This window comes from Eutrema salsugineum, unplaced genomic scaffold (genome assembly GCF_000478725.1).
Source record: "Eutrema salsugineum unplaced genomic scaffold, Eutsalg1_0 scaffold_14, whole genome shotgun sequence".
Lineage (NCBI taxonomy): Eukaryota > Viridiplantae > Streptophyta > Magnoliopsida > Brassicales > Brassicaceae > Eutrema > Eutrema salsugineum.
The window spans coordinates 4,625,289-4,644,565 of record NW_006256877.1 but is presented as its reverse complement, the minus strand read 5'-3'; the positions used below and the strand labels follow the sequence as shown (position 1 = coordinate 4,644,565).

The window sequence follows — 19,277 nt, the reverse complement described above, 5'->3', positions numbered from 1 at the left end:
ATGATCTTATATTTTTTAAGAAAAATTGTATAAACTTTAAAGCTAAAAATAGTTAGAAAAAATAACACTGATAAAGATTGTTCAAACGATACCACCAAAAAACATAAATATAAAGAGTGATACAAATTATTTAGTACCATATTGATTTTACACGATACTAAAAAAAAAACACATGCTTAAAAGTTATTTTTTCTTATCATATTGTAATAATTTAATGGATTTAAAGAAACAAAATATTTAAAACATGCTAAAGTTATGGAAAGAAAAAGTTTTAAATTTAGCACACAATTAAAATGGTATATAGGTGGTACAACAAAAAAAATATAAAAAATTAAAAGAATACAAATATTAAATTATTTAATTAAATTTTTAGTGACGAATCAAACTATTAAACGAGTCTAAAATCGTTAAAAATATAAAATGGAATAAAAATTTAAAATTGATATAATCTTATCACAAAATTATTTTTAATGTTAAAAGGTTTTTTACTAAAAATTCACATTATAGTAATGGACAGTATATAATAGAAGAACGAATTTAAAATTTAACATAAGTTAATACTTAACTATGTAATTTATGAAAGAATTGAAATAGTTTAAATGAATATAAATTTAAAACTATAATTAGAATCACAGAATAATTGCAGAGAACTATAAAATCACAAAAAAATAAAAAATAATAACAAAAATTAATAACATGATTAAGAGAAATTTATTATTATATAATAACACTAATAAGGAGAGCTGACAAAACATAGGCATACTAACACAATGTAAATATACAAAAACTAATTATTCATATATAAATTATTTTCTAAAAAATAGCATAAATATATAAAAACACAAACATAAAATAAACCAGATCAAATTCTAGTAATATTTAATGTTGGGTATAATAAGCGTCTTTCCAGCTGTATTAGTCACGTTAAGCTGACTTTACACTAAAAAAAAATCAACAAATGAGACGTCGTCGTCCTTCCCTCGTTAAGAAGAGACTTGAACTAAGCACAAAAAAAATTAACAGAAATTAATAGCATAATTAAAAGAAATCCATTGTTTATAATTAACACTAATAAGGAGAGCTGACAAAGCACAGATATGTTAATACAATGCAAATTTTTTAAAAAAAATAACTATTAACAAAGAAATTGTTTTCTAAAAAATAACATATAAAACATTTTACACGAACATAGAATAAATCGGCGAGAAACTCGAGATCAAATTTCAGTAATATTTAATGTTGGAGACAATAATCATTTTTTTCCAGCTGTTATCCTATCTTTAATCATTTTTTATTCGTTAAGTTGACTATAGATTAAAAAAATCAACAAATGAGACGTCGTCTTCCCTCCCTCGTTAAGAAGAGAATTGAACTATCTCAATTCTATTACCATTTGTGAGATTTGCTTTCCTCCATCGTTAATGGCGCTAAACGTAATTAAGATTATCCGAGTCAGCCCCTCCACGGACTCGTCGCTTGACTCTCTCAACTCGCTCAATCTCACACTCACTTTCTTTGACTTACCATGGATAAACTTGCCCTTTATGCAACGAGTCATCTTCTATAAACTCCCCGAGTCGGCTTCATCAACCGAGTCCTTCCACTCTCATGATCCCGAAACTTGAACGTTCTCTCTCCCTCGTTCTCCACCACTACTCTCCTCTCGCTGGCCGCCTTACTTGGAACCCGCAAGATCCAAAGCCTTGCATCCTCGTCCATCCCGGCGACTCCGTCTCGCTTACCGTGGCAGAGACCGACCAAGATTTCTCTCGTGTTTCCGGACAAGAACTACGTCCTGCGACCGAGTTACGTTCCTTTGTTCCTGGTTTGGAAGCCACGGGTGATTCAGCTTCTGTGCTTTCCTTGCAGGTCACGTTTTTCCCGAACCAAGGGTTCTGCATCGGCATCACATCACACCATGCTGTTATCGACGGAAAAACATCTGCGATGTTTATAAAATCATGGGCTTACATATGTAGACTGCAAGAACATGAAGCTATGGATCTTCCTCTTCTACCGGAGGATCTAACTCCTCGGTTTGATCGTACGGTCATCGATGTTCTGACCAGGCTGGAGGCAAAGATCATGGAGCTTTCGTCGAGGAGCCTAAAGCCACGTCCAGGAAGTGAGATTGCCGCTGACATCGTCCGTGTCACGCTTGAGCTAACTCGAGAGAACGTCGAAAGACTCAAAGAGCGAGCCAAGAACGAGTCAACTCGGCCGCCGTTCGAGCTGCACTTGTCAACGTTCGTCATCGCTTTTGCTTATGCATGGACTTGCGTGGTGAAGGCGTGCCGCGTGAGGAGGCGTTGCAAACAGACCGGTCGGTTTGTTGGTCGCAGCGGACTTCAGGCACCGGTTAGGGCCTCTAGTTCCGGAAACTTACTTTGGAAACTGCTTGTTTCCAATAGCTTTGTTTGGATATGAAGCCAAGGAATTTTCCGAAGAAGATGGTTTTGCCAAAGCTGTCGAGATCCTTGGCGATTCAGTAAAAAGTTTGGGTTCGGGAGAGATAGAAACACACTGCGAACTATGTGGAGGGAGTGAAGAAAATGAAACCGGGTGAACAAATTGGGGCAGTCACAGGGTCACCCCGGTTAGGGATATATGGAGTAGATTTCGGGTGGGGCAGACCTGTTAAGACCGAGGTTGTGGCCATTGAACACACCAAGGGATTCTTTTCTTTGTTGGAGAGGAAGGATGAGCTAGATGGTGTGGAGATGGGATTGTGCTTGAAGGAGAGTGAGATGAACATCTTTCTTTCTTTATTTAAAAATGGCATCTAACTATAGATAGTCTACATTGTTGAGGTTGATCAGAGACGCCTTATTTGTGAATAAAAAATGTCACCAATGTGTTTATTTGATGGCTAATTTTTCTTGGCTGAATACTTTTTTTAGAAATGATATAAAAATAATTTTTTTAGAAATGTCACCAAGCACAATCCCATCTCCACAAATTTTGAGAAATTTCCAAAATACGCAATACACAAATTTTGAGAAATTTCCAAAAATAATCAACTTTTTAGATTTAGCAGGATTTGCTTCATCACTCGGCAAGCCTTTTAGTTTCTTTTAAAAATCTGTAATTAGGTATAGACTTTCGTTTTGCAAAAAAAAAACAAGGAAATGTAAGCCAAAAACTAGATTCTCTACTCTTGAGAAAACTAAAAAAACTAAAATCTTATTTGGATGATGATAGATAAGTTTTTTTGAAAAAAAAAAACCAAAAACTCACCTGGAAACTACTACCAATTATTCAAGGCCGTAGTGTTTTTTTTTAAGATATATAGTAATATATCGGAATTTGTTTAGGCTTTTATCAACACAAAAAGACTTATTAATATCCATCAATGGAACATGCTTATAATAAGATTTAGAGTAAATCAATATAAGAAAAGTATAACTACTATTAAAATATAAAATTAGGTGAACAACACCATTTTTATTTTATTCCGAGCATAAGCTCTTTAGTTGACTATTAGTATATATTAAGAAACACTCTTAAAGACTTGGACTCATTTCAGTTCTTAAACTTGGCCTCAAGGTCTTTGACGACATTGACATCTAACTGGAACGCCTGAGCCAGAACATCTGGATTAATCGGAGGCTTTGATCCAAACACAGTGTTTGCGATTGTGATGACACCGGCGTTCTGGCTACTCAGTCCTGCAAAGGCCACCGCAGGGGTTTTTCCGATATTCACCTGAAAATGGATCTGTCCGATGGGGAAGACAAAAACGTCACCCGGATGCAATACTTTGGTGAATAAACGGTTGTTGTCTTGGTTGGAAGAGACAAAACCGACGTATAATGTTCCCTCGATAAGGACAAGGATTTCAGTGGCACGAGGGTGCGTGTGAGGCGGGTTTTGTCCATATGGCGCATAGTCTATGCGAACCAAGGATATTCCCATGGTGTTCAGCCCTGGAATCTGATCGACATTGACCGTTGTCACATTGGATTTGACGTCATTATCAGTGTTTCCGGCCTTATTGAGACCTGAAAAGAAGAAATCTTCTGCCTTGGCTTGCTTCGGATCCTTACAGAACTTACCATTCACGAAAACTAGACATAGAAGGTATATATAACATTATTGGAATTGGATATAGTCATAATAATTAAAGAAAAGTACGTAGATAATTAAAGGAATTGGATAATTTTCATACCACCATTGTTGAGGTTATTAACGGCAACACAGAAGTCTTGGAGTGGACTTGGATCATAAGCATTGCCAAAGGGAATGACCAATGCCAAAGTGATAAAAACGAGAAGAGACTGCAAAAACTTCATTTTGAAACAGAAGGTTATGCTAATACGTTTTCAAGATTTGTTATGTGCGTGATGCTTATGATTGTGTGTTGTTTGTGAAGCAGTAGTGCTTACAATTTATAGGCAAGCTCGTATGTCATGTTTGACGTGGTCCAAGGTCATTCTATACATGCATTTGTATTTAGCATTTTTCAAAGTGGCAGTTGAAATGTTTAACAAGTCTATTGTTAACTTAGTCTCACTATTAATTAAATTGGATTTGCATGACTATATAGACAAAATGGGTGTCATTAGTACGGTTAGTATGGAAGGGACAAAATGAAAAAAGCAAACGCACACAAAATATCTCATAGATTCTTTAAAATATTTTTTATGGAAAAAAACATACTTCTTATGTACTCTTTGCAAAGATCTTTAGATATATAATAAACAGCTAGTTATTTGTGTGATAATAAATTTATAAGAAACATGGCAAATAAAGAATCAACTTAGCTATGATACCAACTAATATAGAGCGTACGTGAACAATACAAAAAAAAAAAAAAAAAAAATCGGAAGTCCGTTGATATCTCGAAATAGGCGGACGAAGAATTTTTTAATATTGTCAAAATAAATATGAGACATAACAAAGATAAAGATTAAAATAACATATATATTTATTTGATGTAGATCTATCGAAGTTTCCAAGTTTCTTTATTATTTTCTATTTGATAGGTTGTTTGCTAACCTTATTCAGGGCAGTTGAGTCATTCTTTTCTTGGTCCATCCATGTAAGTATGTAACAAGTATTGGTCAAAAAATAAAAGGTATGTAACAAGTATTAAAGATTTCATTAGGTATCCACTATCCATGAAGCTTTGATTAAATGCTATATTAGAAAAACATGTGACTAAAAATCAATGAAAAATAAAGATAGTAATAAAATATCATAATTAATTTTTTGATTAAAGAATAAAATATCAAAACTACGGGAAAAACAATTGTAAATCTCTTAGATTTGAACTACTGCAACAACGACATGAAAACAAACAATGATCAACATGAAGGTCTCACGAAATCAGCAATTTGAAGTTTTCTCTTGCAAGTTGGAATAATTAAACATTTATTCATACCAAAAAGTGGTAGTCTAGGGATGAAACAAAGAGGATAGTTCATTTATTCTCTGGGTTCAATCTTTTTTTGGATACTGTAGAAGACTATATGAGTCGAAAGTCCAGAATTTCTATGATTTCTGAATAAAAACAAATTATTGAGTGAACGTGCAAATATAGGCAAGAGAGATGACACAAAGCGACGGGGTCTGCAACTAAAAAAATTATAGTCCAAAACATTAAAATCCCAGCTAAATTAACTAATATAATGATAATGAAAGAAATCATATAATCCACAAGTCCATGTACATAGTAACTACCTACAAAGGTATGCCACAATATTCAATTTTAATGTAGGTGCAGTGGTGGATTTAGAATTTTTTCAATTAAAAATAGTATTATACTAAAGCCAAAGTAACACCTTACTTTTATTTGTTATATTAATAAAAAGGTCATCGCTATTGTTTACAATTTTTTTTCTTTTCCTCTTAGCCACCTCAGCTTTTTAATCTCTTTCTTTTTAGGCTTCAATTACCATAATTCATTTTTACTACAATAATACTGTTATACATATCTATAACTATTATTAAATTTAAATAAGAAACATGGATTTCTAAATGATAAACAAAAAAATAAGCAAAACAATATGAAAACATAAGCAAAATATATGCAAAACGAATTATGAAAAAGGTTAAAATAGAAATTATATGTTGAATTTTGAGACACTAAAATATAACTAAGACTACAACAATGAATACAATAATATAAAGCAAGTGAAAATAAGACAATTTTCAGAGAAAAAAATCATTTCCTATGGTAATATTTAACACTCCTACTCGCAGCATGCATTGATCAACGGCATAAACGCTGGAAAAACATATTCCTCCATGAACTCAACTTCATAAACTGTAAATATATTTATATGTGTAAACTGTAAGTATATTTATCTCTCTGGTTCTCCCAGCGAAGTAGCCCCCACAGCCTCCCGCAGCTCCTTCTTAGCTTCTCTATTCTCCTTGAAAAAATGATCCTCACGTAGCTGCATTCAAAGGTGATCCTCACGTTGAACACAAGGCCCTTCATGTCGCTGCCTTCAAAGGCGATGTTCTGGTCGTCCGAGCTTTGCTCCACCGCGGGGCTCCCCTTCTCTTGGCCAATCAAGATGGTGAAATACCTTTGAATTGGCGGATATTAGATCCACTGTTGTGATGGAACTACACAACTTCACACAGGCAGGCTCAAGTTTGGTCCAATCATGTCGGAGCTCAAAAGTCGCTTACCCCACGTATCTGATTATACGTACCTGGCGTTGTGATCATCTATATAATCCATATAGGATAATTTACCCTATGTGTCTGATTATGCGTCCCTGGCGTTGTGATCATCTATATAATCCATATAAGATAATTTACCCCCACGTGTCTGATTATGCGTACCTGGCGTTGTGATCATCTATATAATCCATATAGGATAATTAATCATAATAAGTGCGGTAAGAGAAACAAAAATCATACAATCTATAATCGTCCATATAGGGTAATTAATCATAATAAATTAATAATTTCTGTAAGAAAAACAAAACAACATATATATTATCCATATATGGTAATTATTCATAATAAGTGTTGTAAGAAAAAACAAATATCAGTTGATTAAGTTCCTTGCCATTTCGTGTGTTATGTATTGCAATATATGATAATATTTTAGCAAAAAAAGTAATGGGACGAATTCATAAAAATTCACCAACTAAATGACGATAAGCTATTTAAGACTCCAACTATTTATGTACCCAGAACAATACTTGAACAGTTTGCTTATTTTCTCCAGATTACAAAGAACCATAGAAATATTCTGATGCTAATTTAGCAATATTTTGTGTAAAGTTCTTGCGCAAATATCCCAAAAAAAACAAGCTAACACTTGGAAAAAAAAAATTAGTTACACATATAAGTTTCAATCGTTAACATAGAAATATACTTTATTAGTTTATAAAGTTATAGGTAAAAGGAGTTTCACATTCACTTGATGTTAGTCAAAATCTAATTAGACCTACTCAGCTATGTCGAAGAAATCATTTAATAATTGTTTTTGTCTTTTTTTAATCTTAATTAGAATTCTATAATCTCCAAGACTTTTCAAAAAATTGCAACTAAATAAAAAACCAAAATTTAACCAAATGTTGTATACTTACTAGATAATGTTTCGTGTACAGGTTTATCCATAAACTCAGCAAAAACAATTGGAAGTAATCGTTGCATTAGAACATGGCAGTCATGACTTTTTATTCCTGTTAATTTTCCGTTTGATAGATCCACACACTTGGATAGACTTGAAGCATATCCATCAGATAATTTAACATCTTTTTCGAGCCATTTTAAAAAAGATGTTTTCGCTTCAGCTTGAAGTCTGAAAATTGGAATTGGCGCTTTTCCATCAGTGGTCAAGTGTAGTAGCTCTTTGCGATTATAATATTCTTCCAAATCAAGTCGCGATCTGATGTTATCTTTTGTCTTTTGCTGCACATTTAGCAAAGTGTTGATAATATTATCAAAAAAAAAAATTTCGATGTGCATCACATCAAGATTGTGCCGGAGTCTATGAGATTTCCAATAAGGTAACCCCCAAAAAATACTCTGCTTATGCCAGTTGTGAGTGTCACCATATCCTCGTAATCGCCCATGGTTTCCTCCACAATCAACCGTTTTTGTCCAATCATTGACTTCACTTAAAACGTCATCGCCTGTCAGTATTTCAGGTGAACTATCGTTCATGACCCTCCCTCTTTTGAAATTCTTTCTGTTCCGTCGATAGCTATGATCAGGTGGTAGAAAACAACGATGACAGTCCAACCAACTCGTTTTTCTACCATTTTTTAACTGAAATGCATTAGTTTGATCCATACAATAAGGACATGCTAGCCAACCATGAGTTGTCCATCCAGAAAGCATACCATAAGCAGGAAAGTCACTTATTGTCCACATCAGTGCAGCTCGTAGAAGAAAATTCTGCTTGGTAGAAATATCGTATGCTTGAATACCGTTAACCCATAAATCTCTCAACTCTTCTATCAAAGGTTGAAGAAAAATATCCAGACTTTTCTTAGGATGATTTGGACCACGAACTAAAACTGTTAGAAACATGAACTCTTGTTTCATGCATATCTCAGGTGAAAGATTATAAGGAGTCAAGATTACAGACCATAATGAATAGTTATGTCCTGACATGCCAAATGGATTAAAACCATCTGTGCAGAATCCAAGGTGAACATTTCTTGGCTCAGCGGCAAAATCAGGAAATACCTCATGAAAATGTTCCCATGCTCTTCCATCTGATGGATGATCCATTTCTCCACCACTAGATAAGTGTTCTGCTTGCCATCTCATTTCCTTTGCGGTATTTTCTGACTGGTATAATATCTTTAATCTATCGGCTACCGGTAAATAAAAAATTTGGCGATATGCAATTTTTTTCTGCATAGGCTTTTGAATAGGACGAAATCTATCTTTTTATTACAAAATAGACAAGTCTCTTCTTTTGTAGTATTCCAGAATAACATACAATTATCTTGACAAACGTCAATTTTGTGATAAGGTAAACCCAAAGATCGCATAAGCTTCTTTATATCATAGTAAGACTTCAACGAGTTGTTACCTTCTGGCAAATATTCATATATCATTTGCGCAATCATATCCATACATTTTTGTGGCAGATTATAATCCGTCTTCAAACTCATGAGTCTAGCAGCTAAAGAGAGTTGTGAAAGACTTTGTTTACATCCCTCATAAAGTGGATGATTCGCAGCATCCAACATCTCAAAGAACTTTTTGCATCGACCTTAGGTTCTTCTTCAATGTTTTGAGTGAATCCTGATTCAGTATCAGCAAATGCATCTAAAACCATTTCCACATAAGGATTCATTGGATCTATCTGAGACCCAGAGCCAACAGCATCGTCATCAACATTCATCCTTTGTTCTCGGCATGATTATTCAAAATACTGTAATATTCTCCATGAGAAATCCAAACCCAATAATTAGGCATAAAACTTCTATTATATAAATTAGTCGACACAGTCTTCTCGTTTAATAATCTTTCATTTTCACACTTAAAAAATGGACAGAAGAGCTTTCCATTCTCGAGAAGTAGAGGTTGAATTTTTGTAAATTTGAAAAAATTCTCCAAATCATGGCAAAATTTTTCTGATACTTGATTAATTGTATGATCGATTCATTCATACATTCAGCACATTTTAGTTTTAATACCGTTCGACGACATTAAAATACTCTGTAATATAAGAAAAATAAATATAAGTTTGATAAGATTAGTTAAAAAAATTTACAGAAGGCATGGATTTTTACCTTTTTTCCACAACAAGTTGTGTTTTAGTCCAAGTATCCGTCTAAATTTTACTTGTACTTATAGTTAGTACTGGTATTTGTACTTATAATTAGTACTTGGATATGATCTACGAAAATTAGGTACTTGATATTTCTTAAATTTTTGGCTTGATACTGTTGGAATTCATACCGGTTTATAACGATTTATAAAACTAATTATGAATTTAATTTTCAAGATTTCAAGCAAATACTAAATTGAATCTAGGTCATCAGATTTAGAGTATACCTGCAGCGGAAAGATAAATAGAAAACAAAGTTGTATAGCACTCCAAACGTCGTGCCTCTACCAGTATCCACACGCACACAAACTAGATCAGGACGGGATGCTAGTGCCGTATAGATCAGATCTTGACAAAACAGTTTTACCTCTTAATTATGTTTAGGGTTTTATTGCAGGATGGAGAGCTTCAACTAAGGCCACGTTTTCTCATTATATAATGATTACACGTTTGACCTAATACACTTGATTAATGGGCCAAACCCAATAACTTATCTTCTCAATAACGTGTATCTCTATATATGTCTATATCATATATATACGACATACATATATTAAACTTTCCTTTATTTGTTCTTTGTATAAATGTTAAGTTATATCTTATATAACTTATATATACATTTTTACATTTCGAAACCCAACATATAGTCGATCTAGTAGCTTAGGTGTGTGACCCTGTAGGATCGTATAACATTAGTAACAGATTCACAATCCGTAGATTACAAGCGGATTCTAGCAAAACATTATAACCACCTAATATTATACGATTGTCAAACCTTGACGTTACGATTTTAACTAGAGAAGTATGGATGATTTCGGGACATTCCCAACAATCTCCCACTTGTACTGGAATCATCTATTCCTATAATCCCTTTGTCTCTATATCTCGATCTGAGCATAAGGCAAGAAACTGTGTCATCCTTATTAAGCTAGATCATGTTTATCGAACTCTGATTTATACTGATCAAACAAACGATTGACATTCACCTCGTTTGAGCACGGCCATGCATTTCTCAGTATCAAATCTTCGATAGGCCCAGAGATATTTATCTCCCGTTATATAGGAGGGAAAAATTCCATCTTGTTCCATCCTTGTTCCTTACACAATTCATAATGCGCCCAATCACTGTCTTTATAATCACCTTTTACGGCTGACATTTAACAGAGTCAAAGCAAACCAATCCATGTATAAGAAATTATGACGAACTCAGGTCAAAGGACTACACTCTATAGTCCTGATGAGAAACTCTTATGACACTCATATAACAATCTTGTAGATTTCTCATGATGGGTCAGTCCGATACTGTGTTCTCTAACACATATCTATGTGATTGACTTTAATACAACATATTAATGACTTCACGAAACTTAGTTATCAGTCACCTTACATACTAGTCGTCTTCAGTTATTAAAGTCCTATTTTAATAACCTTGACTAGGGACATTAATAATTTAAGTCATTTTACACTTATAGAGTTTCATGATCAAGTCACGTACTTGATGACCTATAAGACTGATAATAAATTATTTTGGGACTATTATTCAATTATCCAATAATAAAATAATACTGAAACTAATTTCATTAATTTGAAAATAAAATCAAATGTATGTAGACATGAACATCATATCATAAAAAAAAATCTCCCACTAAAGATAAGATTACATCTTTATGAATCTAATGCCTATAGCAGGTGTATGGCTCTCATGCTTAGGCCGGGGAAGAGGCTTCGTCAAAGGATCAGCAACATTTGCATCCGTTGAGACTCTGCTAATCTTAACATCTCCTCTATCAACAATATCACAAATGAGATGATATCGTCTTTCTATGTGTTTGGATTTCTGGTGTGATCTAGGTTCTTTCGCTTGTACGATGGCTCCATTGTTGTCACAATAGAGATCCACCGGATCAGATATGCTAGGAACCACACCTAGTTCAGTAATGAACTTCCTAATCCAAACAGCCTCCTTTGCTGCTTCAGAAGCAGCAATGTATTCAGCTTCGGTTGTAGAGTCTGCTATGGTGCTTTGCTTGGAGCTTTTCCAACTCACCGCTCCTCCATTAAGACAAAATATGAATCCAGATTGCGATCGAAAATCATCTTTATCTGTCTGGAAGCTAGCATCAGTATAACCACTCACAACAAGCTCATCACTTCCTCCATAAATCAAGAATTTATCTTTAGTATTTCTTAAATACTTAAGAATGTTCTTGACTGCTGTCCAGTGACTTTCACCGGGATCGGATTGGTATCTACTCGTCATGCTTAAAGCACATGCAACATCTGGACGAGTACAGAGCATGGCATACATGATAGATCCTATAGCAGAAGCATATGGGATTCTACTCATGCGCTCTCGCTCATCATGCGTCGAAGGACACTGCGTCTTGCTGAGAGTAATGCCATGAGACATTGGTAGAAAACCTTTCTTGGAATCATGCATACTGAACCTATGCAAAATCTTATCTATATAAGTATCTTGACATAGTCCAATAAGCTTGTTTAATCTATCTCTATAGATTCGTATTCCAAGAATATAAGCAGCTTCTCCCATGTCTTTCATGAAGAAACAACTACTTAGCCAAGTCTTGACAGACTGAAGCAAAGGAATGTCATTTCCAATGAGAAGTATGTCATCTACATACAAAACTAGAAATGCAACTCCGCTCCCACTAGTCTTCTTGTAAACGCATGGTTCTTCTTCGTTTCTAACAAAATCAAACTCTTTGATTGCCTCATTAAAACGAAGATTCCAACTCCGAGATGCTTGCTTCAATCCATAAATAGAACGTTGAAGCTTGCATAACTTCCTAGCAGTCTCAGGAACTGTGAAACCTTCAGGTTGTGTCATGTACACATCCTCTTCGAGATTTCCATTAAGGAAAGCTGTTTTCACATCCATTTGCCATATCTCATAATCATAATAAGCGGCAGTTGCTAGGAGAATCCGAATGGATTTAAGCATTGCGACTGGAGAATAGGTTTCATCATAGTCTATACCATGAATTTGTTTGTAACCTTTAGCAACCAATCTAGCTTTGTATATCAATATATTATCATCCATGTCTGTTTTCTTCTTGAAAACCCATTTACACTCAATGGCTTTAACACCATCAGGTAAATCCACCAAAGTCCATACTTTGTTTTCTGACATGGATCCCATTTCGGATCTTGCGGCTTGTAGCCATTTTTCGGAATCAGGGCCCATCATTGCTTCTTCAAAAGACGTAGGTTCATCACTCTCTATAATCAATAGATCATGATCATCTGTCACCCAAACCCCATATCTATTAGGTTCGTGACGAGTCCTCTCGGACCTACGTACCTCAGGTTCCACATGTGTACATTCTACGACTCTTCGTAAATCTAATTGATGTTCTTCCTCAGAATTTGCATCAACCTCCTGTGTTACTCGAACTTCTTCGAGTTGTACTTTACTCCCACTATTTCTCTTAGAAAGAAATTCTCTCTCCAAAAAGACACAGTTTCGAGCAACGAACACTTTGTTCTCAGCAGGGTTGTAAAAGTAATAACTTTTGGTTTCCTTGGGATAACCAACAAAGTAGCATTTATCAGATTTGGGTCCAAGCTTATCGGTAATCAAACGTTTGACATAAGCTTCACAACCCCAAATTTTTAGAAAAGACAGATTAGGAACCTTTCCAGTCCATATCTCATATAGTGTCTTCTCTACTGATTTTGATGGACATCTGTTTAGCGTAAACACAGACATTTCAAGAGCATATCCCCAAAAGGATAATGGAAGATCTGTATGACTCATCATTGATCGAACCATATCCAATAAAGTTCGATTTCTTCTCTCAGACACACCATTCCATTGTGGCGTTCCTGGAGGAGTGAGCTGTAAAACAATTCCACATTCTCTCAGATGATCAATAAAACTTTGGCTTAAGTATTTACCTCCTCGATCTGATCGAAGGGCTTTGATTCTTTTGCCAAGTTGGTTTTGTACTTCATTCTGAAATTCTTTGAAATTTTCAAAAGATTCAGACTTATGCTTCATCAGATAAACATAACCATATCTACTGAAATCATCAGTAAATGTGATGAAGTACTGATAGTTTCCTCTGGCATTTATACTCATTGGTCCACATACATCGGTATGTATAAGGCCCAACAAATCGTTAGCCCTCTCACTGTGTCCAGTAAAAGGAGCTTTAGTCGTTTTTCCCAACAAACAAGATTCACATTTTTCATAAGATTCAAAATCAAATGATTTTAATAGTCCATCACTATGAAGTTTTTGAATGCTTTTCTCATTTATGTGGCCCAAGCGACAATGCCAAAGGAAAGTTGGATTTGAGTCATTTGACTTAAATCTCTTGGTACTAATGTTATAGACAGGCATACTTTGGTTCAAAACATAAAGACCATTCTCTAATGGACCACTACCATAAAAAATATCACCACGATCAAATGAGCAACACTTGTCTTTAATCGAAAAATGAAATCCTTCCAAATCCAAACAAGAAATAGAAATAATATTCCTGCTTATAGCAGGTACATAGTAGCAATTTTTAAGTTCTAAAACCATGCCTGAAGGCAGAGACAAATTAAATGTTCCTACAGCTAATGCAGCAACTCTTGCTCCATTTCCAACTCGCAGGTCCACTTGTCCTTTCTCCAAAGTTCTACTGTTGCTTAGGCCCTGCATATTAACACAAATATGAGCACCACAACCGGTATCCAATACCCAAGAGGTAGAACTAGAAGTAGCAATATTTACTTCTATAACATAAATACCTGGAGAAGAAGTCTCAAAAGTCTTCTTCTTCTTTTTCAGATCTTCCAAGTATTTCTTGCAGTTTCTCTTCCAATGTCCAGAACCATTACAGTAATGGCACTTATCTTCACCAGAAAGACCAGGCTTGATCTTAGGAGCAGGGTCTGACTTGCTTGGATTCTCAATCCGGCTTGTCTTACCATTTCCTTTGTTCTTACCAAGTTTCTTAAACTTTCTACCCCCTTGTACCATAAGGACGTTAGGGGTGCCCTTCTTGATGTTTGGTTCAGCAGATCTGAGCATTCCATGCAGCTCAGTCAAAGTCTTTGTCAAATTATGCATGTTGTAGTTCATAACAAACTGATCATAACTTGATGGCAGTGACTGAAGAATGAGGTCAGTGGCCAACTCTTGGCTGATAGTACAGTCCAGTTTTGCCAAGTTATCAATATAACCTATCATCTTAATGACATGTGGGCTAACTGGACTGTCTTTAGGCAGCTTGCAGTCAATGAGAGCTTTAACCGTCTGGTATCTCTCAGTTCGTGCTTGCTCCTGAAACATTCCTTTCAAGCTGGTGATCATGTTAATTGGCGATTCCACGTTCTCATATTGCTTCTGCAAATCTGAGTTCATGGTAGCCAACATGAGACAACACACATCGACCATATCACTGGCATGCTTCTCATATGTATTCCTCTCTGCATGTGGAGCATTGTACTTAGGTTTTTCAGGAGGAAGACTCTTCTCCAAGACGTATTCCTTTTTCTCCTGTTTGAGAACAATTCTCAGATTTCGATACCATTCGAGGAAGTTCGCCATTCAGCTTGTCCTTCTCAAGGACAGATCGCAGCGAAAATGAGTTGTGAGGGTTCGACATAGCTGGATCAAAATAATAGGAAATGTTAATATGATGTTCAGGTATTTGAGAAATCTCAACAATTAAGAAAACTCACATTATATTCAAAACAAAGTTTTCCTCAAAAATGAATATAATGATCCAAGATCCATATATCACTAGAATTCAAGTGAGCTTTGGCTCATCGCCCGAATGTCTAGTTATTTAGGTAAGCAACACCTTTGCTAATTATATCCTATATAACTCTTGGTTGTTAGACGACATCTTATGCCTTATCCAACCTATGCCTCTAAGTCCAAAACCATTTTGATAACTTAGTCAAGTAAACCAATCTTATTTCATATGGTAACCATTACCATCTATCTCACTTATGTAGTTGTAGATGCTTTGCTTGGCAAGCCCATCAAGCAACGAAACAAGCATTGATAGTTGAAAGATTGGATAGACATCAAAAATACTTGAGATTATTGAGGAATTAATTTTAATCCAATTTAGTTTATATTTAAATTTTATCTAATATAAAATATCTATACATATCATATATGTATTTCTATTGGATTGTAAATAATTTAAATTAATTTTAATCTAATTAAAATTATAAATTATTATATTAATAATCTTAATAGATTCCAAAATCCTAATCGTATTAGAACTTGAACTAAAAGATTTAAAATTAGAACTCGTATCAAAGGAAAATAATTCTTATACTGGGTCGAACGCACGAGGAACAGCACCCATACTAATTCACTCACAAGATACAAGATGCATATATATTATTTATTTAAAAATCAAGCAGTCGTGTATTACCATAATACGTCCTACGTTCAAATCCAATATATGCACAAACTTTATATCTATGGCATTCACATGTTACTAAATGACAAATACGTATTTCTCCGATTACTATAGTAACGATTTTGTACATATATCAATTATGACAAGCACTATCACGCGAACATATAAATTCTGTGAATTACTAATCAAATTATAACTATTAGAATTATTATATGTCAGAAATTCGACGAACGTACTGATTTAATTAAAATCATAAAACTCATGGTTTAATCAAATCAATATTCACACAAACATGTTTCATTAAATTTCATAAATTCAAACATGTTTAAACCAATCAAATTAACATGTATATCTCATATATATGCCAGATTCAAAATCAGTATTAAGCAAGTTTGCTCTGCTACCACTGTCGGAATTCATACCGGTTTATAACGATTTATAAAACTAATTATGAATTTAATTTCCAAGATCTCAAGCAAATACTAAATTGAATCTAGGTCATCAGATTTAGAGTATACCTGCAGCGGAAAGATAAATAGAAAACAAATTTATGTAGTATTCCAAACGTCGTGCCACTACCAGTATCCACACGCACACAAACTAGATCAGGACGGGATGCTAGTGCCGTATAGATCAGATCTTGACAAAACAGTTTTGCCTCTTAATTATGTTTAGGATTTTATTGCAGGAAGGAGAGCGTCAACTAAGGCCACGTTTTCTCATTATATAATGATTACACGTTTGACCTAATACACTTAATTAATGGGCCAAACCCAATAACTCAACTTCTCAATAACGTGTATCTCTATATATGTCTATATCATATATATACGACATACATATATTAAACTTTCCTTTATTTGTTCTTTGTATAAATGTTAAGTAATATCTTATATAACTTATATATTACATTATTACATTTCGAAACCCAACATATAATCGATCTAGTTGCTTAGGTGTGTGACCATGTAGGATCGTATAACATTAGTAACAGATTCACAATCCGTAGATTACAAGCGGCTTCTAGCAAAACATTATAACCATCTAATATTATACGATTGTCAAACTTTGACGTTACGATTTTAACTAGAAAAGTACGGATGATTTTGGGACATTCCCAACAGATACTTGCTAACAAAATCAAAACTCTATGCGACTAAGCTCATGAATCGAAGCCCGTTCACGTATTTTGAAGCAATTCCTTTATTTGTGGCCAAAGTCTCCTTCCTATTTTTAAATTGTGATTGATGTGGGATACTGTTTTTAATATAGTTGGTCTTTGGACTCTATAACAATTAATATTTGCTAAGATGTCAAGGTCATTGACGAGTAATAACAATTAATATTTGGGCTCTATAACAATTCAGTTTTTTCGACCATTTGGGCTTTGTAAGCCTCCAATATCTATAATGAGGAAAGAAAACAAAAAATTGGAAGAAAAATAATCAAGTCGTGTGGGGTTTCGGGTTTTGTGAAGGGTTTCATCGCCATCGGTTTTGGATCCGGGTTTTTTTACCACTGTTGTGTTATACATTATGCCGTTCACATTTCCAACAACGTCGTAGATAATGTAATTTAAGCATATGGTTTAGAGTTGAGGATATAAAGTGGGCAAAAAAAAAAAAATATAGTTTGGGTATTATTCTGAATGCATAAATAGTTTGGATATTGAATAGTAGTTTATCGTAATTTAGTTGGTATCCGCATATCCACACACCATGCCGTTTTAGATTGAAAAACGACAACCATTTTTCTCAAATCCTGGGCCCATGCATGTAAACAAGCAAACCATTCTCTACCGGAGGATCTAATCCCGTTTTACGATCGAAGGGTCATAAACAAGCAAACCATTCTCTACGCTGACTATTTGTATTCTTTTTCCTGGTTGCTGAGTTGATTCAATAAATTTTAATCCGGACTTGGAAGGAAAAAACTCAATATAGGAAAAGTAAACTTGATATTAAATATCTAACTACGTGAACGACACCAATTTTATTTTATTAAGCATAACCTTTAATTCGTATTACATAACATTATAACTTCAAGTGTTGCAAAGATACACTCTTAATGACTTTAAATTCACTTCTTAAAACTTGGCCTCAAGGTCTTTGACGACATTGACATCTAACTGGAACGCCTGAGCAAAAACCTCTGGATTAATTAGAGGGTGTGATCCAAACACAGTTTTTGCGATTGTGATGACACCAGCGTTCTGGCTACTCAGTCCTGCAAAGGCCACTGCAGGGGTTTTGCCGATATTCACCTGAAAATGGATCTGTCCAATGGGAAAGACAAAAACGTCGTCTGGATGCAATACTTTGGCAAATAAACGGTTGTTGCCTTGGTTGGAAGAGACAAAACCAACGTATAATGTTCTCTCGATAAGGACAAGGATCTCAGTGGCACGAGGGTGCGTGTGAGGCGGATTTTGTCCATATGGTGCATAGTCTATGCGAACCAAGGATATTCACATGGTGTTCAGCCCTGGAATCTGATCAACATTGACTGTTGTCACATTGGATTTGACGTCATTATCAGTGTTTCCGGTCTTATTGAGACCTGAGTAGAAGAAATCATCTGCCTTGGCTTGCGTTGGATCCTTACAGAACTTACCATTCACGAAAACTGCACCTATATATCGTTTCAAAGCTTATGTTATCACATAGAGTATACACATACTTATGGCCAGATAATTAAAAAGTGAGTTAAGAAACCGGGTTTTTTATACGTACCACCATTTTTTATGTCATCAATTGCCACACAGAAGTCTTGGAGTGGACTTGGATCATAAGCTTTGGCAAAGGAAATGACCAAAGCCAATAAGGTAATCAAGATGAGAGACAAGGAAACCATCATTTTCAAACAAAAGGTTTTGCTAAAGCTTTTTTAGAGTGTTTATATGTGAATTGTTAAGCATTTGAGCTCAGTTTTTATAAGGCAAGAGCGCTTGTCATATTTGACATTGTCCGAATTCGTTCTATATATTTATATTTTGTATGTTTCAAAGTGGCAGTTCAGAAACGTTTAACAAGTCAATCGATAACTAATCTATTTAACTGGAAGTGGATTTGTGACTACATAATAATTTACATAGCATCATGATTAAAGTTTGTATGTTTTCTGAT

The 19,277-nt window shown here is 34.7% G+C and overlaps 1 protein-coding gene and 2 pseudogenes across 1 annotated transcript; 1 reads left to right on the top strand and 2 right to left on the bottom strand.

Moving 5' to 3' along the window:
* Positions 1-1,421: 1,421 nt before the first annotated feature.
* LOC18022619 lies at positions 1,422-2,786 on the top strand (annotated as a pseudogene).
* Positions 2,787-3,442: 656 nt separating this feature from the next.
* On the bottom strand, positions 3,443-4,362 carry LOC18022618 (germin-like protein subfamily 1 member 13). The gene is made up of 2 exons (XM_006405600.2): positions 4,169-4,362; positions 3,443-4,067 (listed from the first exon to the last, which is right to left on the bottom strand). The coding sequence occupies exons 1-2, from the start codon at positions 4,290-4,292 to the stop codon at positions 3,523-3,525; spliced, it is 669 nt and encodes a 222-aa protein (XP_006405663.1). The 5' UTR covers positions 4,293-4,362; the 3' UTR covers positions 3,443-3,522.
* A 13,876-nt stretch (positions 4,363-18,238) lies between these two features.
* Positions 18,239-19,005, bottom strand: LOC18022617 (annotated as a pseudogene).
* Between the last annotated feature and the right edge of the window lie 272 nt (positions 19,006-19,277).

Excerpts from the sequence above, each read along its gene's own strand:
- LOC18022618 (XM_006405600.2), bottom strand. The coding sequence starts at position 4,292 with ATGAAGTTTTTGCAGTCTCTTCTCGTTTTTATCACTTTGGCATTGGTC. Across the intron at positions 4,068-4,168 it reads TAATAACCTCAACAATGGTG|TTTTCGTGAATGGTAAGTTC; the intron begins GTATGAAAATTA and ends TTCTATGTCTAG.